This window comes from Rhagoletis pomonella, unplaced genomic scaffold, assembly GCF_013731165.1.
Source record: "Rhagoletis pomonella isolate Grant_MI unplaced genomic scaffold, Rhpom_1.0 Rhpom_scaffold_00005, whole genome shotgun sequence".
Classification (NCBI taxonomy): domain Eukaryota; kingdom Metazoa; phylum Arthropoda; class Insecta; order Diptera; family Tephritidae; genus Rhagoletis; species Rhagoletis pomonella.
The window spans coordinates 37,304,830-37,328,523 of NW_023458559.1; the positions used below are offsets into that span (position 1 = coordinate 37,304,830).

At 34.6% G+C, this 23,694-nt stretch overlaps 1 protein-coding gene across 1 annotated transcript; it reads right to left on the reverse strand.

Annotated features, from left to right (window-relative positions):
- Nucleotides 1-4,419: 4,419 nt before the first annotated feature.
- On the reverse strand, nucleotides 4,420-13,653 carry LOC118738891 (solute carrier family 22 member 3-like). Its single transcript, XM_036469916.1, has 6 exons — nucleotides 13,391-13,653; nucleotides 7,853-8,114; nucleotides 7,675-7,778; nucleotides 6,823-7,592; nucleotides 6,559-6,740; nucleotides 4,420-4,722 (listed from the first exon to the last, which is right to left on the reverse strand). The coding sequence occupies exons 1-6, from the start codon at nucleotides 13,639-13,641 to the stop codon at nucleotides 4,531-4,533; spliced, it is 1,761 nt and encodes a 586-aa protein (XP_036325809.1). The 5' UTR covers nucleotides 13,642-13,653; the 3' UTR covers nucleotides 4,420-4,530.
- Nucleotides 13,654-23,694: the final 10,041 nt, after the last annotated feature.

Consider the following 23,694-nt stretch of genomic DNA (forward strand, 5'->3'; position numbering starts at 1 on the left):
TTAATAAATTGCTTTCAGTTAGTCGATAGAACAGAAACGTATGTATGTATGTACAGTAGGGTGGTACAAAAATGCTTGTGAAGAAGTAAAGTCCAAATTTTAATGCTCTCAACCAAATGAAAATCAATCTGCCTTATCCTGAGTTTCGCCAGAAAAAAATTCACCCGAAAATTTGTCAGCCGCCCATAGTAAAACCATGGAAACCAAAAGTGAAAAGTGATAAGGCTGATTATTTTTCGATCGGAAAACTCTGTTTCTCTTCCGTAGACTCCCAATAATAATACCCAATTGTTTACTTAACCATTTTTTACAGTAACTGTATATTATAGGTCCGCCAAAAATCCCTGCAAATGCATTGGGGGTACCCATAAAAATCTTTAGTATCAAAAAATGGTTAAATAAACAATGATCGAAAATCTTTGATTTTCAAGAATTATATGCCATTTCCACGAAAAGTGGTTTTTTCCATATAAAATATATGGAACACTTTGAGCGCTTTGAGCGACCTTGAAATATTTTTTGATTTCAAAATAAAAAAATAGGGGTATATTTTTTCGCTATAGAACAATCCTATGGGGTGAGAGCATTACATTTTTTTTGACCACCTTAATGTACATACATGGTATAGGTACATACAGGCACGGGATTGAAGCGTGGCTTGAAATTAATTACAGAGAATGAATGGGGGTTTTGATTTTCCACAATCCAACGCTGATTTGATTTACCATATGAGGTTTGATAATTTAATAATACGTAATGTAATGAATATAGTATGGTAATAATATAAAATATATAAAAAACCACAAAATCTTAAAACCGATCCGTTTCTCTGCAAAAAAAAGAACGCTTTAGAAAATCCGCATCTTAGTTGCGGTTAAGCACATCAGACTGAGAGTTAATACTTGTGCACTTTTAATTGCTGATACTATTTTCCTTGGAACGAGTACGTATGTATGTATTTAAAACAATTAATAAAAATGATTTTTATTTAATGTGATGTAGCGGTGAAATCATACTACGACAGTTCCATTAATGTATTGTGTATTTTTTGTATTGTAGTTGTGCACGCTTGCCTGGTTACCAGCTTATCTAGTTAAAAATAATTTTTCTGTAGTGTATTTTATTGTTGTACAACAACAAAATGCATTGCAGAAAAATTATTTTTAACCAGACAAGCGTGAATAACCACACTGTATTGTTAATTTTAGTGTCTAAGCTTCTATTACTTACCATAAATAACTATTTATAAAACACGTGCCGAGTAAAACGTGGAAAGTGTGATTAGTCAGGTGAACATTTGTGTGAGATGCTAAAATAAGTTTTTTAGAAAAATTACTAAGTAAATAAAAACGTTCTATTTATGTATGTATGTAGAAAAGCTAAACGAATTGTCGAACATACTTTGTATGGAAGAAAATGCGTGAGATCGCCAGCAAAAAAATTATAAAAAATCAACATTACTCTTAGTCACTTGAAACTTGCACTTTATCCTCCTGCAATTTAATGGGCTATACTTATAAAATTGCGTACCTAAAATTTTTCTAAAAATTCTGAGTAAGAAGATTTAAACAGTTTGAAACAAAAAAATTTGAAAGCACACCAAGCAAGCAATTTGGTTTTAGATTTTTTTTATTAGAACTTTATAATTTGAAAGCTATGATAAATTCTAAAAATTATTTTAAAAATTCAGGGCATTGTAGAATAAAAATGGGTACCAAACGAAAGAGAAAATTCTGTAGGATTTAAAAAAATTAAAATTTGTTGGGCTCACAAGGACGAATAGGTACTGAAAATGCCCTTTTAATTAATATAATTTTTTTAAGCTAATAAAGTTAGAAGTACTTATATTCGAGGACGTTGTCGAGTTTATATTAGTCCTTAACTTATAATTTTTTCAAAATAAATATTGCAAAATTTCAAGGATATTCAAGGATAAAATAGAACATTAAGGACATTTTCAATACCTTATGCACCAAAAAATTTAATCTATTCTTTCTCTACAGAATTTTCTCTTTAATTTGATACCCATACTGTTTTCCTAAGAACATTGCACTAAATTTTTTAAACCATTTTCAGAATTACTCATATTATTCAATTTTCAAAGTCATTTTCAAAAATCCTGACGTCACCGAGAAAAGCTATAAACGCAATTCGACTGCATATATTTGGCCCATGGCTTCGCGAATATATTAATTTTTTTATGTGTAAAATTGCCTGTCGCACGGTGTTATTGGTGCGTATAATTAGCTAGATATTTATAAAAGAACAAATAATTAAATATTAAATAAACAAAAGAAATATAGCAAAAACTGGTCAACATAAGGCGTTTCTATTATTTCCACCACTGCAAATTACAAATCCTGAAAATCCTGGCATTGGCAAATAGACGGGATAGAATCAGTGATGGAAAAGTTTCCATCCAGGACATTTTTCCTCCTTGTAGTTATACCAACCAAGTGCACACTTATCCATCTGGGCTTCTTGCGAATGCACTCGAACACATCACTTCTTTATCAGACATCGTCCACGTTGTTGTGTCATATAAGCAGACAAGATTGATCAGAAGAGTTATGCTGGCTTCTCAGTAAACAAAGTTCCTTAAAGCAGTGCCATGCCCTCTTTGTTTGTTGCAGGGAGGTAATTTGACTTCCTCGTTCTCCGTTAAACAACCTCTATCGATTCTCTCCTAAGATTGTGTAAATGCTCGAGAGGTTTAAATATAATTGCATTTAACATGAAATATTTAGATCAAAACACATTTTCAAATATCGATTGATTTACAGTGCGCGCTTCCACCCCGCAGGGCCCGGGTTCAAGCCCTGCTCAAAGCAACATCGCGGAAAAATGTAGAAAAAAGGTTTTTTCCTAACAGCGAGCGCAACTCGGCAGTCAATGGAAAACCTTCGAGTGTATTCCTACCATGAAAAACAGCTTCTCATAAAAATACAATCGCCGCACAGTGGTCGGAGAAGCCATGTTTTACGCGAAAAATTAGAAGTGCTGCTGCGATTATAATAAAACTGCGAGATCGTTGTACTGTTGTAATGCTAAATCCCAATATGCCATAAAATTTATAGTTTGACGGTTGACAGCTGTCAAATCAACTGCCAATTTCTCTAAAATTAATAAAATCGTTTTGAAAATACCCCTGATTACGTTTTTTGACATGGTCATCACGAATTTTAAGTCAAATTAAAAACCTGACAGTTGACAGCTGTCAAGTCGGCTATAAATTTTTATAAAAATAAAATGATAATTTAAAAAATGCCACTGATTAGGTTTTTAGACATGCTGATCACGAATTTTATGTCAAATAAAAACCCTGACAGTTGACAGCTGTCAAATGGACTATGAATTTTTCGAAAAAAAAAACAATATTTTTTAAAATGCCAATGAATAGGTTTTTAGACATGCTAATCACGAATTGCGTGTCAAATTCAAACCTTAAGAGTTACGGCTGTCAATTTCTCTAGAAATGAGGGAAATTTCCCACGAATTAAACGTACTATCTTTTAAGGCTTTTAAGGTTAGAAAAATTTATTAAACATCAAGGCGCATGCCGCAAATCTGAGGAGAAGCTCGGCCAAACACTAACATACTATGTGTAAGCGCCAATCTATTATTATTATATACATACATACAGAGTAGATCTATCAGAAGCTGAATCAACATTTTGGCGACATGTTCGAAAATACCAAGCTTATATAAAAGGTTTGGGCGAACCAATGTTTCAGAAGCAGGATCCCAGTGAGTGCTGGCAAATTAGTGCAGCACGTAGACGAGTGTTGACGCAAGAAAATTATTCGCCTTGTCATTGTTTGACCTCGAAAAGTTCTTCCAATTTGAAGTATTACAGAATGTCAATCCCAATATCAGGCATGGCAGATTTTCGTCGTATTTTTGTATGGATTAACAGATTTGCCGTGATATGAAATGTGTCACAAAATGTATGGACATATAATTTTTTTTAGATAAATTCGTCTGCTGTTTGGTACAATTTTTTCCTCAAACAATTTGAAAATTTGATTTTCCATCCCTGGATAAAATGTGATGCAGGCAGCCAATCCAACCTAATCTAACCTAGGAAAGCTAGACTACTCCCACGTTTTTGGCTTTAACTGTTTACCAATTTTATTTTTATTTTTGCCATTATACTAAGGCCTCTTTTGGCCGCGGTAACAAACTGATATCCTGCAGTAGTGATGAATTCATTTGTTTCTCGATGAAGTTTCATAAATTCACTTACTTACAATTGCTCTTTTCGCGGTTACATGCTGTGCCGATATGGATGAAGAGTAAAGAATAATAAATTGGCGCTTACATATATGTTAGTGCTTGGCCGAGCTTAGTACCAAAAAATGCAGTCCTCATTTAAAAGGTAGCAAATTTTTCCAAGTTTTTTATTTCACACATAATAGAGCAACAATACAAGCGCTTTGAGGAACTCGTATGCAAATTAAAATAAAATAACTTAACAACTTTTAATTGATATAAAAAAAGCTGGAAACTTAAATTAATTAGTCCGTATTTTCATGAACTTGAATTTCTACTCGAGTTCACTTTTGTTTTCTCATTGTGCTGTTTAGCTCCTATATTATGTGCATCATGCATGGTTGTTGGCAGCACAATATTTGTTGTTTCGGGAAAGAAAAGCGCCAAAAGGCCGCTGATAATTGCGCAAACAGCAAACAATATCGCTGGAGCATTTTCGTGAAATTTAGCCTGTAAAAAGGAGATATAAAAATATTGCTTCAATAAATACCACAACAAATATTTAATTTAGAAAGAAATGAACAATAAATACATACTATGTACATATGTATATAGGTAAATATTTAGTTAATTAATTGAGATCGAACGCTAGGCATATTCAGGGAATTTATACGGACAAAATTCGCTTAGTTACTAGCACCACTTAATTGTCCCGCGGTTAATTGATTTCCCCACTTATTTGAATTAACTTATCGGTAAAAAAATATTGCATACAAAATCCATGTAAATTTTCCCGCATAATTGCACCCTGTTAATTGGTTTCCCCGTATAATTGTTTAAAAATATGTGGTATTGAAAATAGATACAGTGGCGGTCAAAAATTGATGAATGGTGTGTCGTTTTTAATATTTATAATGTTTTTTAAGCTAAATTTTTTTTTAAATATTTTTTTATAAAACAAAAAATATTTAAATCACACTTTTAAACCTTATACAGAATTCAGAAAAACTCCACAAATTTTTATCTAAATTTCGAGCTTTTTAACCAGAATTTTTTTTGGCTATGCAGTTAACAGGATTATAAAATTTTAGTAAAACTGGTGCAGGTTTTGCGCGGCTAAAAAAGTGCATTGATTTTTAATATTTACAATGTTTTTTAAGCTAAAATTTTTTTGATATTTTTTTATAAAAAATTCCCCAAAAAATTAAAAAAAAATCCGGTTAAAAAGCTCGAAATTTAGATAAAAATTTGTGGATCGTGGACTCGTTTTAAAGGTGATATTTTGGGCTATAAAAAATTTAAAGAAAATCGAAAAATAAAAAATACAGAATTTTGATAGTAAAAAAATAGTAAAAGCAAAAGCTTAGATACAAACATTTTTGGGGCGTTTTTTTATACAATACCTTCACCTGACGGTGTTTTTTAAGATATAAATTTTTGAAATTTGATTTTTTTTTTCTAATTTTAAATAAAGTTATGTTAAACAATTTTATTGCATTGAAATTTATTTAAATTTGAGTTGTAAAAAATTTGTTTCAAATTAAAAAAATTAAAATTATCCAATTAATTAAATTAATTATCATTTCAGTATCTTTTATAACCTTTTAGAAGTATTGTATAAAAAAAGAGCCAAACATGTATTTAAGTTTTTGCTCTTACGATTTTTTAAATTTCAACATTCTGTAATTTATTTTTTCGCACGTTTTTTAAAGATATTTTTTAATTTCAAACGAGATCAGAACCATTTGTGCAACAGATAAGATATCCAAAAAGATAAACTTGCAAAATTTGAAATAGTGTAAAATTTTGAACTTTCGAAAAATTTTTTATACAATTTTGTTATACGATAAAAAAAAGTTTTGACCAAAACTGATCCAAATTAAAACCGGTCGAATTCAACCATTGATCTTTTTAACATGGATTGACCCATATGAATTAGAGCATGTGCGGACTAGCCTGAGCACACTACACAACAATATCAGACACGGTGGCTGTCCTTCATCTATCAACACCGAGAGGATGGAAGATGGAGCCGAAAGGCGAAGGCTCAAGTAGGATCAAACACAAGTGGATCAATACTACTACTTCTCTTGTATCCATACCTAGGGACAAATCCTGCCATACAATGGGACAAGTCCATCATTACATACTGCTTATTATATTTGCTTGTTGACTTAGACATCAGAAGCCCTATGCTCAGTGCATATAAACGCAGCACGGTTCCTCGAGCCGAGGCTTGGATAAAGAGAATGACAATAGCTGATGGACCTTCATTGAAAACCTGAGTGGTTTTTTCACGCAGGGTTTCGAACATTTTGAACTTCCTGATATGTATCTTCTACTCACCAGCACCGGCGTTTGTGGCGCCAACATTGAACCCACTCGGCCCACCATCGAACAGAAGGAGAGCAAACTGTTGCGTATATTTGTTGGAAAGATTTCCGATGTGAAGAAATACAATATTTGAAATGCGGCTGTAATCATAAGCTTGCCCATTAGGAAGAACGTCAAGCGCCACGCGAAATCATCTGAAATTATAAAAGCAAAAAAAAAAACTATGTTAGCAACCGATAAGCCAGACATTTTCATTATATTTATTTATCTACTTACCAGCCGGTAGAAAAGCTGTTATCAAGCAACAAATCCCACTTAACAACATGGTAGCGCAAAGCGAGTATCGCCTGCCAAAGCGATCCATGATAAGAGAGGGCAAAAAGAAGCCGGGTAACTCGATTAATGAAATAAACATGAAATTATTATATTTATCACCATCCAGGAGCACCGCATTTAAGCTGATGCCATAGTAGACCAACACAATGACAATCCAACTGAACGAACAATTTATGATGCGCCATGAGAGCTGTTGGAATGCCTCCTTGATGGGAAAGCGACCATCTGTGGCTGTTGCTAACTTTTCACGATTCGCTGAAATTAATTTGTGCAGCGAATCATCGGAAAGTTGGCGCTTATTCACCGAGGCAGCGCGTCGTAGTATATTTTTGGCATCCTCATCCTTACCCTGACTCAGCAGCCAACGTATGCTCTCCGGAAGTATCCAAATATAGCTGATGAGTACTATCGCCGGTACGTAAACGATGCGTAAGATAAGCCGCCAATTTTGAAAATACTTTGCAACAACTCCTAGTAGAATTTCGCCGATGGCATAGAAAATGGTGATCATGCTACAGGCGACCACACGCCGTTGTGGACCGACTAACTCAACGCCCAAAATGAAGCATATCGGATACATTGGACTCGAGGCGAAATTGTCGAGGAATTCGAAAATTATAAACGAAGTGTAGCTGGGTGTGAATGAGCGTATTAGTCCTAAGAAGGCGCTAAAGAAGCCGCCAAGTGCGAGCGCGTTGCGGCGTCCATACCTGAGCGGAGATAGGTGTAGAAAAAATAATTAAATAAAAACCTAAAATTTGCTTCCAGGTGAAGAAACGCGCCTATACTTACCGATCTGATATGACACCGCCCAAGGGTATGCCAACGAACTGTCCCAGATTGCCAATTGTGCCCACCATGGCCAACTTCCAATCGTTCTCGCAGTAAATACCGAACTATTTGCGAAAAAATACAAACTTGCTGCTTATTATTGCAGTTATTTTCTATATATTTTTGCGCTGGTACAAACCTCATTCGCTATCGTCACTTCCTTATCGCGAAATATGAAATCGTTGTCCTTACACCTCTCCTTTTTACTGCTATCGAAATTGTGCGCATAGCACAATCCGAGTGACTCATCGGCAGGTGTCGTAGAAACTGTTTGGTTTATAGTATAATTACTCGCAAAGCGATTACATTGGTCCAGTCCATTACTTTTCGGAGGAATACTGAATTGTGTCCAGTACTCTTCATAGGCGCTTGAATCCGTGTCGCATTCTGCAATTTTACATCTGCGTCACAAGAAAGTTTTATCTTATGAAAAAGAGGTTATGAAATATTGAAGGTTTAAAAAATATGAAGTCGTTCATAATTGTGTTTGAATGACGTTTTGCCTGTGATATTTTCATTCCCTAGCCGTTACCACAGAATTTGAATTGATGGGATGCGATTTGTGGTAGGTCAGAAAATTCCGCCAAGCACTCAGTCAGGCATGTTTACGTGGTAGTCATTACTTCTCTGACAACTTTCCAGACTCTCCGTTCTCCATATATCTAACCCAACCATGCAAAATCTTAGTCCAGAGAATGTCACACAGCTAGCCTCGCCTTGTAAGGCAAGAATATGCCTATATACGAGACCTATATTCAGATACATTTTTTGGATTTTGGTATCGATATTTGGAATATCGAGTCTTTTTATTCCGATATTAATGGGTACCCGATATTTTTAAAGCGATACTTTAAATGAGTACCATACCGATACTTTCTTTTCGATATCGTGTCCCTAACTGTTATTACAAAAATGTTTGTACTGAGCTTCCCAATAGAGTATCCCACCTCTCCATTTTCACCTTTTAGGAAAGCTAGCGGCATAAATTATTTTGAAGGAGACTCCATGCTTAGGTTTGTCAATAGAAACCAAACGTAAAGGGTATTATACTGATTAACTTCCGAGCAAACGAACTTGTCTTCGGCTTCCTCATTTATCTGAAGGAACAGATTTCGAGCTCTGTTGTCGTCAGACTTGCCTACGCATTTTCTGATCCACGGGAAAAATAGCAGAATGACCTTAGGGTTTTCCTCGATTTTCGGTAAACATGAAATCGACGGCTACTTATATCAACCCAAGACTCTACCACACTCGATCTAATTTTCTGGGAACCCCGTGCGCCATTTAAATAGGAAATCATTGTTATACTTAAGAATCGTTTTGTCCAAAATCACCCGTTTTATAAAAGAAATTAGTTGGTCTTGCTTGTTCGCCATCCAAGGAACAATTACTTCTAAGAATTTGTCATCTAACTGCTTTCATTGTTCCGGCTTAATCTGTCCATCAGAGAGATTCGGATCGATAATCTCGAAGATCAAGTGTCTTTTAGCTGCATGACATACCTTAATCACCTTCTTGGAACTTCTTGGCTGATCAAAAGAAATAGCAGGTTTCTGTGCACGAAGAAGTTTTGCAACATATTTCTAATATTTCGCTGAACGTTCCAATTTTTACGTTTTTTCGTTTCATTTTGTTTTTAGTTTTTTCGCAACGTTCTCTTTAATCTTGTTGACAAATATAGGATGCGTCACGTCAATCTTTTGAGTGTGCCTATTTTTTGGCCTATTGCTCAGGTACTCCTACATTACGCTTTATGCCAACGGGAAGCATTACTGACTATAACTGCGGATCGTGCCCTACCCCACATTCCAGATCACACTATTTGTGACTGTACAATAACCTCTGCTCTGCTCTTAGCTACTTCACACTAACGTGGTCTGATCCTGACATAGAGATCACCATTTCGATAAATGGGGATATACATATGCAGATGACCCCTTCTCAGAGTGTTCGGTCAATGATTTTGTAGCTCGCATCGTAACTCAAACTAAAAAATAAGATCTTATATTTACGAGTAAATATGCAAAAGAAAGACAGTTTATTAAATCTGTAAAACTTCTTAATTTAATGAGATGAAGATAGCGACGTTCTATTTTAGTGTTTTCATCCGTCTTGGATGAACCGTTTAAGTCATATTTTTTCTGTAATTTTAAACTACAATAAGTGACATACAAAGTAAATTAATTACGATTCACATTTATTGACTTGACTACTTAGTATGTAGTGCTAGAAAGATAAAATTTACGAGAATTACCTGCAAATATTTGCGCATGTAAATACTCGCAATGTATGTCTTGGAAAGTATAAACCTATTTGCATAGACTCAATAAAATACAGCCAACGAGCGGTAGCAGAAGTATTTCGAATGAAAACCGAGTGGATTTCTATATCGAACGCTGTGATAAATGCATTTGTTATCGAAAAGCACATTCTCAAGAAGTGTGGTAGACACAGATACAGATGATACGGAAGCACGTCGGTACTTGTACTGGGTTAGAGGGCACCACAACGAGGAAGGCGACAGGCCTTGCAAGGAAGACCCTATTTCAGCAGTCGCGCCATTAGAAAATGAGCACGACTTCGATCCGGCAAGCATAGAAGGTGTGGACCAAATTATTTGGCTGCAAGGTAGTTAGAAATATGTGTGCAGCATATGATAAAATTTGCAGGAGATGCGGAACGTATGAGAAGCTTATGGAGTACATCCTCTCTGAGTGTTCAGTCCGGCGATTATTTAGTTCAGCAGACTTCTCTGATAAAATCAACCGAATCGCGCATTCTGGCCCTAAGAAGGCCACCTCCTAATTTTTCTTCAAGCATGGAACCTATTATTGTATGGTGTCTGGGTTTGGTCCAAGTATGATCTAAAGAGATTGATGCCACTGTTTCCTATAACTGCCTATTGTTGAAACTGAAGGGATAGTTACATACGTTCTGTGTAAATGTACAGCTTTATTGAGAAGCAGGAGGACCACTTTGGTGGAGTTAGGACCTAGATAAACACAGATGTGACCTCAATTTTGGCCGTTCTACTCTTCGATAAAGCAGGCGATCTACCCTATTTGGCTAACTAATCAGCCGCCTCCTTTCCGTGAATGCCACGAAGGCCAGGGAGGCAAACTGTGTCTACTTTGAACTTCTGAAGTGAAACTTCTTTAGCGGCGGTTGGTTGGTTGCAACGGAAAATGCACACAAAAATGATTGGGGCTGAAACAAGTGCTTCTTGAGTGTATGCACATGGTATTAATTTAACAAAAACTTGTTATAAAAGGTTAAAGAATAACACTTAGAAAAAGACTAATACAATAATGAAAGTAAAGGTGAGTACGTACATAGATAAAGGCAAAAGTAAAAATAAAAACATAAACAAAGATGCGTAAAGATAAAGGCAAAAATGAAGACCAAGGTACATCTAAACATTTTACTTATATATGGGCAAAGGTGAAGGGGAATATGTAGATGAAGAAAATGATAAACATAGAAGTAAAAACAAAGATAAATATAAAGAAAAAGATGAGGATGAGGACACCGATACAAGTAAAGATAAAGATAGTGGAAGAAAGATTAAAATAAAGGTAATTATAGAGAAAAGGATATAGATAGAGACACAGAACTCAATCTGGGAACTATTTCGGGATTTTAGAAATTTTGCGGTGTTCTCGGAACTTATCGATATAAAAATCGATCCTTTTATCGATTTTGTTATCGAAATGTTTATCGGTTTTGTTATCGATATTGTTATCGATTTTTCTATCGATATAATATCGATATTTTTATCGATTTTGTTATCGACATTTTTTATCGATATTGTTATCGATATTGTTATCGAAATAGTTATCGATGTTTTTATCGATTATGCAATCGATATTTTTTATCGATTTTCTTTTCGATTTTCTATCGATATTGTTATCGCATTTGTTATCGAATTAGTTATCGATATTGTTATCGGTTTTGTTATCGATTTTGTTATCGATAGAGTATAAAGATACAAATAAAATAAAGGAAAATAGAATAACATAAATGTAATTAGAACGAACAAGAAAGAGGTAGGGATCTAGATAGAAAAAGACTATAAATATAACCTTAAGCAAAAGCTGATGTATATGTATGTACATTGGTTATGTGTAGGGATGGCAGCGATTAATTATTTGATTAAATTAATTAGTTTTGTGTTCCATTAATCGATTAACTCTAAAATAATCGTAAAAATGTTTTCAAGAAACATGAATTTTTTAGTTGTCTGAAATCTATAAATCGAACATTCTTTTTTGCTAGCATTAACTTTACTCGATCCGAGTTTCAAAAAATTAATTTCAAAGATCCGTACGCATTGGCCTCAGTAATAAAGTTCTTGCGAAATGCAATAATGTGCGGAGATGATCTTATGGAAACGGGTAGCGAGTCGTCACTAGAATCAGTAGAAAATCAGTTCGATCTTTAGGCCCCTCATAAATCTCTTTTACACAAACGAAGGCGAAAAGGTGATGATTTGGGCCACCCACCAGATGAAATGAGATTTTATTTAAATTGTCAAGTCCTACAACTAAAGCGGAATGTCGTTGGCGCTTGTGAGGAAATGAAAACTGTTTACCCAAAACTTAACGGACTTGCGATTAGTTACCTCAGTGCCTGCTGAGCGCCTTTTTTCAAAAACTGGTGCTACAGCCACCGAGAAACGTAACCGCTTAACAACAAAACGCTAATTAAGAAGAGTATTAGAAACTTTTTATGGGAAAGTGTTTTTTATGAATACTCACTGTAAAAAAGTGCATTTGAAAATTCGATGAATGGATTATTTCTTAATAATTACAATTAATTTTTTTTTGGCTTGTGATTAATCATATGATTAAATAATCGATTATTTTATTTTTTTGCCATCCCTAGTTATGTGACAAACTAGATACATATGTAACGAAAGTTTCACTTCTCTAGTGTGGCCCAGGCGCACTTACTGTTTTTACTAATTCTATTCGAAAGAGCTCTGAACTGCTTAACCAGCTTTGTCGTGAAATCACCGGAGCTACAATGGCTGGCAAATCCCTCGTATCGGAGATCGCTAGATCTATTACCCGTTGGTGATCGCGCATACGTCTGCCTACAAAATGTTCGAAAAGTTGGACAAGTGCACTCATCTTTTGACTCCAGGGTGTCAGAGGAAATATCGCTAATAAGTCTGCCCACCATTTCGGTGTATAAATGATGTATCCAGGCAAACCTATAAAATTTACTATCAAAGTCAGCTCTCGACTCTCAAAAGGGCATGTGGAGCGACAAAACTAATTAATTTTTCGCTTTAAATCCAGTTCGCTTACAATGAAGCAGTGTGCGTGAGTAATAATCTTGTGGGCAGCCGCGGCTCAAGTTCTCATTTCCTCTGTAACCTGGACACATGTAAATCGAACGTATGTACAACCGCCAGAATCGCACAGTTTTCGGGTTAAGATCGCGCGTTTTCCCAAAAAGTCGCTTGATGGAAGTGAACTAGTTACTTATTTAAATACCCATACCACCCGATATTGAATGAAAATAGAACACGTGTCGATAGCGTGAATACTAGTATTACTTATACATATATGTACATAGGTATGTATATAGCCATGTACTAACAATTTTTTTGCGCAAGCTATGTATATAATTTCATACAATTTTAATTATCTTTGCATATTTTTCTTCATACCTGTGCACCACACTACTCGCCGTAAAAACATATGTAATCGAGAAGATTGCACTAAATAACATCGCCACACAAATTAGCAAAAGAACGCTCAGCTGAAAGGGTCCAAATTGACCAATTCGCACAAGTATATCATCCAAAGTCGAGTCTTCTTTATCATTTTCATAAACAGCGGCAACCTCGATATGTGTCCGCGTATTTGCCCGGGTGGGTGGTAAATCGTAAAGGTTTTTGTGATTCACATTTGGATCCATTTTAGTACTTTCTAACTAGAAAATAGGTGGTTTTAATTGTAATTTATGTAAGTATATATTCGTTCAGTTCCGCTTGAATTGATTTCTTTAGCGCTCGCGTGTGTTCCGACTTATCCGTTTGGTCTACATGTGCGTGCCGATATTTTTGACTTTACTCATGCTACATGCTTAACTAAATATCAACTGATTGACAAGAAAGTTTCAAAATCAACAGATTGTTAGTCCGTTGCGCCGCGAATGCTTATCTCCTATGTCGCGGGTTCTCACGTAATTGATAACTGTATCGCTATTCGAATCAGCCGTTGGTGTTTGTTTTTTTTTTGTTTTTTTTTTGGGAGCAGGTGCTGCAGCTCACATGCGAGTCCATTTAAGAGACATCTAATGAACAATATTTCAGCTATAATGAGTTTGATTATTTAATTTTAGATATCAGACTTTTTTAATTTTTTTTTAAGTTTTGCGTTGATTACCAAATCATGTCTATCTTAAAGTTTGACGATATTTTAGGTTTGTTATGTGAATATTATGATTAGAAGCACTACTACTGATAGTGAGTGTAATTAAAATCATGCCGCTAATTCGAACTTTAATAGCTTCGTTATGTAATTTGCCGGGCATTGATCTTTATGTTATTTTAGTGAACTGGTTTGTGTCTATTTTTTCAGTACATATGTATAAAAACTAATTTTTTAAAGCTTATCTGATCCAGCCTCCTCCTAAAGTCTTATTGCACATCTACAGGCCAAGCACTTAAATTTTAAACCTAATTTTTGAAATTCGAACCAACGTTGCAGATCTCATGACCTGGAGTAAAAAATCCCTACGCGTATTATATATGTAGATGGGGAGTAAAAGCGGGCGTCGCACCTCCCATAAAGACTGAAGCTGTTATAATGCACACATAGTAATATTTAATACATACACTCACCAGAATATGTTTCCGTACAGTGTTTTTTTTTTTAATATTTGCAATGTTTTTTCGTAAGAAATATTTTTCGTTAATTTTTAATAGAAATATAATTCATTCGGCATCAAATGGCGTATAAGTTAATGATTCAAAGTATTTACAAAATTTAGGAAAATTCAACAAATTTTCACCAAAGTTTTCAACTTTTAAACATTATTTTTGGGAATTTTTTAGTATGCAGTTTTGTAGCTCACTCAATTTTAGTATAATAAAGTGCAAGTTTTAAGTGGCTATAATCTACAGCTGATTTTTGAGATTTTTTTTTACTGACGTTCTTCGGTAATTTTTCCATAAAAAAAAAAACTATCACGCACCCGTTATATGGAGAAAATGAGCAACATCATCAACAAAAAAAAATTTTCAAAAATCAACGGTAGTTTATAGCTACTTAGCACTTGTACTTTATTATACTGAAATTGAGTGAACTACAAAACTGCATTCTAAAAAATGTTGTTTAAAAGTTGAAAATTTGTCGAATTTTCCTAAATTGAATGGAAAAACTTTGAATCATTAACTTATACGCCATTTGATGCAGAACTATGATGATTTGATGAACTATATTTCTATTAAAAATTAACGAAAAAAATTTATTACGAAAAACATTGCAAATATTAAAAAAAAACACTGTTTTTGGTAGAGTATAGGAACTTGGTACGGAGATACATATATGAAATCAATCCAATATTCGTGGAGAAAAGTAGAGATTACTCGGAAAGAGGCGTGCCACCCCATAATTTTTCATTCCACATGCACTCCCAGTCATTTTGTTTCTCAGTATCCACAGCAGGGCGTGTCAATTTGCATGGGAGATTTTTTCGACTAGGTGTATAGCATAGGAGGATTCTACATGTGATTCTAAGCAAATTTTCCAAAGAAACCATAGCTCTAAAATCAATTTGGAGTTTGCCAAATTGCGAAAATAGCTTTCTTTTACTTAGCATGCAGCTGTAGTGTCGTAAAGAAGTGCTTAAATGAGTTTTTTGCACAAAAATAAAAGGAGTGGAAAAATACCTTTCCACTGATTCTAAATCAGAATAGCTTTCGCCCAGTTATTCAAGTTTTTCGTAAATCAATCTTTGAAAAAAGTTAAAAAAAATAGCATCAAAAATCTCATTATTACGATTCCGTTGAAAAGATTTTTAAACATTTTTATGCTGATTTTTTAATCTTAAACTGTTTTGTCATCTGAGGGGATTTTTTTCAAAAAGTTCTTTAAAAAACTATTTTTATGCATAAAAAACTCCTTTACACCAGTAAGCCATGCTGTTTAAGTCTGATTGTAGCAAAGACATTTCTTTAATTGAAACGTACGATTTATAAAGCTTTACATCATCTGCATACATTAACATTTTGGAAAATTGTATATCTGTAGAAATATCGTTTATAAAAAGCAAGAACAGAACCGGGCCTAGGTGCCTACCTTGAGGGACACCTGAAGTAACATCAATGACGTCAGAGATAGTATTTTTAAACATTACCCTTTGGGATCTATCATAGAGGTATGAAGAGATCCAACGTAGAAAATTAGGTGGAAGACCAAGAAGATCAAGTTTATAGATGAGCAACGAGTGGCACACTTTGTCAAATGCTTTACTGAAGTCATCAACAGTTTTGCTTTCACTAAATGCTTTTGAGATATAGGATGTTAATTCAAGTAAATTTGTAGAAGTTGATTTGCCCATTGCAAAATCCATGTTGACTATATGAAATGCTAGAAGAGATGGAATGCGTCAACTGATTTGTTATAATTGCTTCAAATAATTTAGGAATTGCAGAAAGCTTAGCTATTCCCCGGTAGTTAGGTTAGGTTAAACGGGCAGCTCTGAAAAAGAAAGAAAGAGTTCTCCACTGAAGATCTGCTACCGCTCTTAGGTAACGGGGTTATGAACGATTCCTTCCATATAGCTGGAAAAACGCCCTCTTTAAGAGACAAATTAAATAACGCTGTTAACGGCTCATAGAGATAATCAGCACAATTTATAAGAATACAAGTAGGGATCTGGTCAAGACCATATCTACTACATCATCGGGAGTTATTACTGGGATATTTATTGAGTTCATTGGACATAGTTTAAAAGGATAGTCAATGTTAGCATGTGAGTTAATGGAATAATTGGATTTAAAAAACTGAGCGAACATGTTAGAAATTGTTTGATTATCACTAGTGACGGTATTTTGATACTTCATGGCGGAAGGAACCCACGTACATTTCGCTTGAAGTTTACGAAGTCATAAAATGATTTGGGGCTATATATTATACGCCGTTTGATTTTACATAAGTAAGCTTTATAACACTTTTTGTTTACTTCGAAAAACTTATGAAGCAAAAGAGAGTATTTTACATAGCATGAGTGTAAACCGGTGTTTGTGTGTAATCTAAAATAACGTGACTTTCTGTTTTTCAAATTTCTCAGTTCTTTAGTGAATCATAACTGTGTTTGTTCTTCAGGAACATATATGCGTTTAGGCACATGCTTTTCAAATAATTTATGTAAAAAAGTTCAACGCTTTGTTCAATATTTTCTTCATATGCAGGCCACGACAATTTAGACAGTTAAGCTTTTTAAAGTTGGGTTTCGAAAAATCAAGGCGAATATTTGGTTCGTATGCTTGGGTACCGCAATTTTGACCATCACTTATAACTTCGTAAGATATCCCCATAGCAGGGTAGTAGACATCTTCGGGCAAAACTACTGGATCGCGCTTATTTACAACGGACTTAGATGCATCATTAACATAAACAAGATCTACTACTTTACCAAACTTATTGTGAAGTACATTAACCTGAGTTAGGCAGAGTTCAGCCATCTCCTCTAAAAAAGAACTACTAAGCAGCGCATTAAAATTATCTAAATTTACGTCAATTTTATATGAAGCAATATTTCTTTCGTATTTAAAATTAAATTTTCTGTTGCTTAAGTCGACAGTTCTAATTTTTGATGAGATATAAAGCTTTATATCGCCTTCGGTAGTGTCTCTCGAAAATCTAGACACAAAGATTGACTTCTTTCGCGTAACCACGACTAGTTTCCTTGTATCAGACTAGAGTACCGGCGGAAGGGGTTGAGTTACTGCGTTACTAGTTGAGGATAGGCGGTGGAGGCTTTGAAGACGATGCCACCACTTTAATGGGGGAAGGGAGAGATACTTCAAGCTCGTTATTATTCGAGGCAGATTTCGTTACACGCTCTTTTGATGCTGAGGATTCTGATGCTGTAGGGACAAGGAGAAGATAGATTAATTAAGTCAGTCGGAAGATTATTCTGACGGGCAACGGTAATAATTTTCTTAGATGGACTATGAAACATATTTACATAATGCTTAAATTTTTCTATCATTACTGAGAATTCTCTTCCTATTTTCTGTAAAACCATTTCTGGTTTGCCTAAATAGCTTGAAAAAATCAACAGCCTCATTGCGAGAGTCGTGCCGAATGCAAGTGGATTTTCGAGAGTCGAATCGTATCGAAAATTTAGCGTCATTGCCTAAAATTTCCACTCGACTAGTGTATTAAAACGGAAGATCTTGACAGCACTGCATAGTTTTCGACAATTTTCGTCGTTACTTATTTCAGCACGACAGTAGACAATGCTAATGTTGTCGAGTCGTACAATTCAGCTTAATTTACGACTTACGCAATGAGGCTGCAAATTCGGCTGACCTGCACTTTACGCAAGACCAGCGAAGGCCGTTGCCACATAATTATTATCAAAAGACTTCTAAATTTCTTACGAAAATTTGGATAACTTTTTTAAAACTCTACCATGAAATAATTATTATTCTGGGTCTCTGATTTAGGTCATACAATTTCGTTCTCTGGTAATTAGTTTTAGTTTTCTAACGTCGACTAGTTTCTAAGTTCTAAAAATCGTATCTTCTTTCTGGTTGAGATATGTATGTTAAAGAGTTCACCCTAACCAACCTGCGAAACCTCAATTCTTACCTTTTTAGTTTTATACCATCAAAGAAAAGAAAAACACCACTTTGTAATTTTCAATACTTGTTTAATATATCTAAACACATACGTTCATTAACTTCCTCAAAAATTGTATTTTATGTACTTATTACAACATTTTATTCTTTTAAATTTATTCATTTTTTTAATCTAATTATATATATCATTTAAATGACTTAGATTACGCAGTGCAATAATACAATACAATACGTTTCTATTTCTTTTAATACCTTCAAATTCCATACGTACACGATCCGCTAATACCACAACATGAAATGTTAAAAAAAAAAGAAATATGTTAACCAGAAAAAGTATTTCTGGAATAGCAAAAAAAATATATAAAAAACTTAAAAGTAAACATCCCAAACCTCATCAAGATTTTTTTTTCACAGTGGGCAATAAAAAGTTGTAATTTCGTTTGAGCAGAAGCGGAAAAGTGTCGCGTAACTGATGCTCTTGCCAAAAACAGTAAATAAATTAATTGTTGGATATTGTTTCATAATTTTCCTTTAATGACAATTAATTATTAAGTATTTGCAGCTTAAAAACTAGCTGATAAGAAGTATAAGTAAATATATTTAAATACAATATGCCTGTATGTAGCGCATTTGTATATGTGTCTGTATATTTGCATAAATAATTAAATACATAAGTAGTTGCTTCTTTTGTTAAATGCCTTAATAAATATTGTATAAGTATGTATGTATGTATTGTTAGCATGCTTGTTAATTTTATGTTTGTTTGTATGTAAGTATGTCGATTTGTGTATATAAGCAATAATGCACTTGACTGCAAAATGTTTGTAAATATATTTATGTATGCATGTATATTATATTTTCTTACTCAATTAAGTATTAACTTTAGCTGTTTAATGTTCATAAGTATGTAAGTATGTATGTATATAATAAATTTGCTTGCTATTTTTTCCATAGCTTATAAGTAGATACTCATTATTACAACTAACAAATTTTCAATTTTATTGTATGTATTGTTGCTTCTTACTGAAATATCGTGTGTGTCACTTTTCGCTAGCATACTTAAGTTCATATGCACTTTTCTACTTATCGATTTTTTTTTCAATATTTTTCATTTGATAAAAATCAACTTTTCTATGCGCTGTGAGGCAATTATGTAATTTTCCAGAATATTGAAGTATGCATTTTATGTGAGTGTATAAGTTTATTTTATGCTTGCAACGCAAATGTTTTGCATTAAGATTGTTTTTTATGTAGAAAAAGGAAGGTTAATTTTAAAAATTAGTATACATCTTGTTCTCGTTTTGTTGGCGCTATAACCGCCCAAGCGATTTGAATGTATAAGCAGAACACCAATTCTGATCGTAATCTCAAAGAAGAAAATTTGACTCTGGTCACGATGGTGCTAGTGATAGCACATATGTATGTATGTTCGTCAGATTGCGAGATTCTCCATGACGACTTCTATAGAAGCTATGCAGAATAGAAGAATTGGGAATCAATTTCGGAATGCCCTGTAATGCAAAAAGGTGAGATATAAGAAAATATCATTCATACGTAATGTGACCAACCGTACTTCTTTCGGAAGTGCGATAGCGATTCGGAAATTGTCGCTAACTGGCTAAAAAATCTCCCCCTAGGTTCTGTACTTCTATAATCTTCTGGACGCCGTCAAATGGCCTGGGCGATAAACTCGTTCAAACCATTAAAGCCGCCGGAGACCGATGGCATCATACCTGCGCAGCTTCAAAGGGCTAATGAGGGTGTCGTGCAATTGGTTGGAACCTATTTATGCAAACTGCGTTATGACCGGGTACATCCCCAAGGCTTTTAGGTTAGTCAGTGTTGCGTTCATCCCGAAGGCCGGAAAAGGCTCTCATGCTTCCCCTAGGGATTTTAGGCCTATCTTCTCTTCGGTTTTGCTAAAAACGCTTATGCTAAAACACTAGAGAGACTGATAGACCTGTACATAAGAAATGCGAGTCCTCGTGACTGTCTTTCAAGAGCTCAATATGCTTATTGCAAGAAAAGGTCGGTGAATACCGCTCTTTACACATTGGTAAAGTGGTCAGAAGAAGCCTTCATGCATGAAGATTATGCAGTAGGGCCTTCTTCGATATCAATGGGGCTTTCAATAATGTCACTCCAGAGGCAATAGTCAGGTATATTCATAATCTGGGGGTTCAAAACCAACTTAATGATGCTTATCCACAGCTTACTTTGTGACAGAACTGTCGCATCGGAGTGGGGGAGCGCCTGCACTCAGCGCAGAGTCAAAAGGACCACTCCATAAGGTGGGGTTCTCGCTCCCCAGCTCTGGATTTCGGTTGTAAACGACCTTCTAGAGGAACTGGAAAAGTGGGCTGTCGGGTGTTCGCCTATGTAGATGATGTGGAACTTTTGGTAAAGGGACGATTGCTATACACCCTTTTTGATCTGGCTCAAGGTTACCTGAACCAGGTAACTAGGTGGGCGGTCTACAGCGGCTGTCGCAGAAGCCTAACATTGAGGAAAGGGTAGGAAAGGTTTCGGTTGCTTTGTACTGCAGTGGGGCAGCTATCGGCAAAAGGTGGGGTCTCTCGCCAAAATTAATTAATTAGCTCTAGGAAACAAGATTTAAGCCTATATTGTTTCAAGGAGCTCACTAGAGAAGGCTACACTTGTAACAGGAATTTAGGAACCACACATACACTGGCGCCTAACATACATATGTTGAACACGGCGCCTGCGGATATTGCAGACAGAATTGTCGCAGCACGAACTGCTATTAGGCTACTTTTGTGACATAAAAAGGAAAAGATGACGTTTCTCTGCTGCAGAAAATGTTTTTATAGGGCACTTGGTATTCATGCGGTGAAACTAGGAGTTTCGACTGATTCTTTTGTATTAGCTGTCAAGTGGAAGATGAAGTGGAATCATCTCCACACTTTCTTTTAGATTGTCCAACCTTCGTGAGGCTAAGATTTGAAGCATTTTGACTCGCACTTCTGAACAAACACTCTCTCAGCTCTCAGGGATCGAAATTAGCCGCAGTCGAAATTTCGTAATCGGCTCGCGGCGTTAACTTAACCCAACCTAACCTGTACTTCTTTCAGCTATGAAATAGTTGGTCACATTATTCATACGCCATGTAGTTATTCGTTATGCAGAATCTTCTATCATTTTATGCTATACATACATTCATACATATATGTGCATATGTATGTAACAAACCAGCCAGCAAAATATTTATCCGAAAATGAATCCCAAAATGGAAACACGTTCGTATAAAAACCTGATATTTCATTCGTTTTGCGATTCCATTTCGACGGCTGAGTGAAAGATCGCCCTACCTTGGCAGCCGGTTCGAAAACGACCTATCTTAGCAAATGGTTGAAAAACTCCCTATTTCAGAATTTGGTTGAAGAACACCCTATCTTAGCAAATGATTCAAAAATGCCCTATCTCATCTGCCAATATATTAAATTTGTAGTGAGATAGGGCGTTTTCAAAGCGGCAGCTGAGATAGGGGTTTTTGGCACAAAATTCTGAGAAAGGGCGTTCGTCAATCAAATTCTCAACCGTTTGCTGGGATAGGGCGACGAACTGTACATCCGAAACGACTATTGAATTTTTTTAAAGCTCTTTTTTTAATATCAGAGTCTGGGGAAAAATAATTTTTTTTTAATATATTCTAAATTTTATTTTAAATGAAATATTCGTGTGTATGTATATATTTTTTATATAAATAAAATATAAAGCCTCTGGGAAAACTATTTTTTAAATAAATTTTGTATTTAGTTTTAAAGGAAATTTTTAAAATTTGTTTACTTTTCTCGAAAATTTTGTTACGGTATGTTCACACACAACTGAAAAGTCAATTAGAAAATTCCAAATCAAAAACTGCTCTGCTTTCAGCTGCAAATCGCTTCTTAAAAAGCTTGCTCTATGAACACTGAAATACAGCTACAGCAATTTAAAAGCGCGAAACGACTTCGCTCGGCTCGGCACTGCTTCTTACCTTCAGGGTGCGTTCACACAGAAAGCCGAGCGGCATCAGCGCCAAGAGTCTAAAAAATCAAAAATAAAATTTAAAATCTAAAATTCCTTTGTTTTCAGCTCCAAATCTCTTTTGAAAGAACTTGCTGTATGAACACTTTTATATACATAGCTACAGTAATTTAAAAGCTTCGCTCCTCTCGGAACAGCTTCGTTCTGCTCGGACTCGCTTCCTGTGTGAACATACCCTTAGACTTCAATGCAAACTGTAGAAGACAACAATCTTTTATAAGTTTCATCGCAAAAATTATATTTTTTGAAAACTTCAATGTTTTATTTTAAAAATTATATTTTTTGAAATAAATATGAAAGAGGAATATTAGAAGAATAGGCTTTTAAATGTTTTTTGTTTTTAATAAATTTAAATATTTACATATAGCGTTAAGCTTTTGGTCAAAATTGAAATACGTTTTTTTGTAGGAGTTCAGTATGTTGGACTTTAAAGTTACGTAATTGTGTAAAATGAAAAATTTAATTTTTTTAATAAACGGAAAAGAAGCACTGCAGTGCAAATTATTCATTCATATTATCAGTTTTTATTAAAGGTTTCCTAGAAAGTTTGGATGTAAGTGTACTGAGACATAAACTTAAAAATATTCGTACCACTCACTCTATGGTTCTTAAAAATATTAACATCCAAAAATTGTTTATAGGGCACCAATTTATTTTGTGCTACATACAAACTAAAGACATCAAAAATTTAAAATTTTTTTTAGAGGTCGCTACCGGGGTTTGAAGGAATTTAATTTTTTCAAATCGCAAAATTTCGCAAAAATTTTGACTTGAAAGCTGATAAGTTTCACATATCTATTATTGACACTTTTTCATATAAATTCATCAAATCGCTGAGTTATAGCTGGTGAATGTAAACATTTTTTCGAATTTTTGCGATTAAGCATAATTAAATTTTTTCAAACCCTGGTAGCGACTGCTAGATTTTTTTTAATTTTGAATTTTTCGTGGATGCCCGTATTTTGTATACGTAGAACAAAATAAAAGGGTGCCCAATAAAGAAATTTAGATGTTGATATTTTAATTGAATATAACTGCAAATTCAAGGCAAATAAATTATACACTTAAAAAAAAAAACACACACAACTATGTATGTACCTCCATTT

Coding starts and splice junctions, on each gene's coding strand:
- LOC118738891 (XM_036469916.1), bottom strand. CDS start 13,641: ATGGATCCAAATGTGAATCACAAAAACCTTTACGATTTACCACCCACC. Junction 7,779..7,852: donor AAGTGACGATAGCGAATGAG/GTTTGTACCAGC, acceptor TTTCGCAAATAG/TTCGGTATTTACTGCGAGAA. Junction 4,723..6,558: donor CGCCACAAACGCCGGTGCTG/GTGAGTAGAAGA, acceptor TCCTTTTTACAG/GCTAAATTTCACGAAAATGC.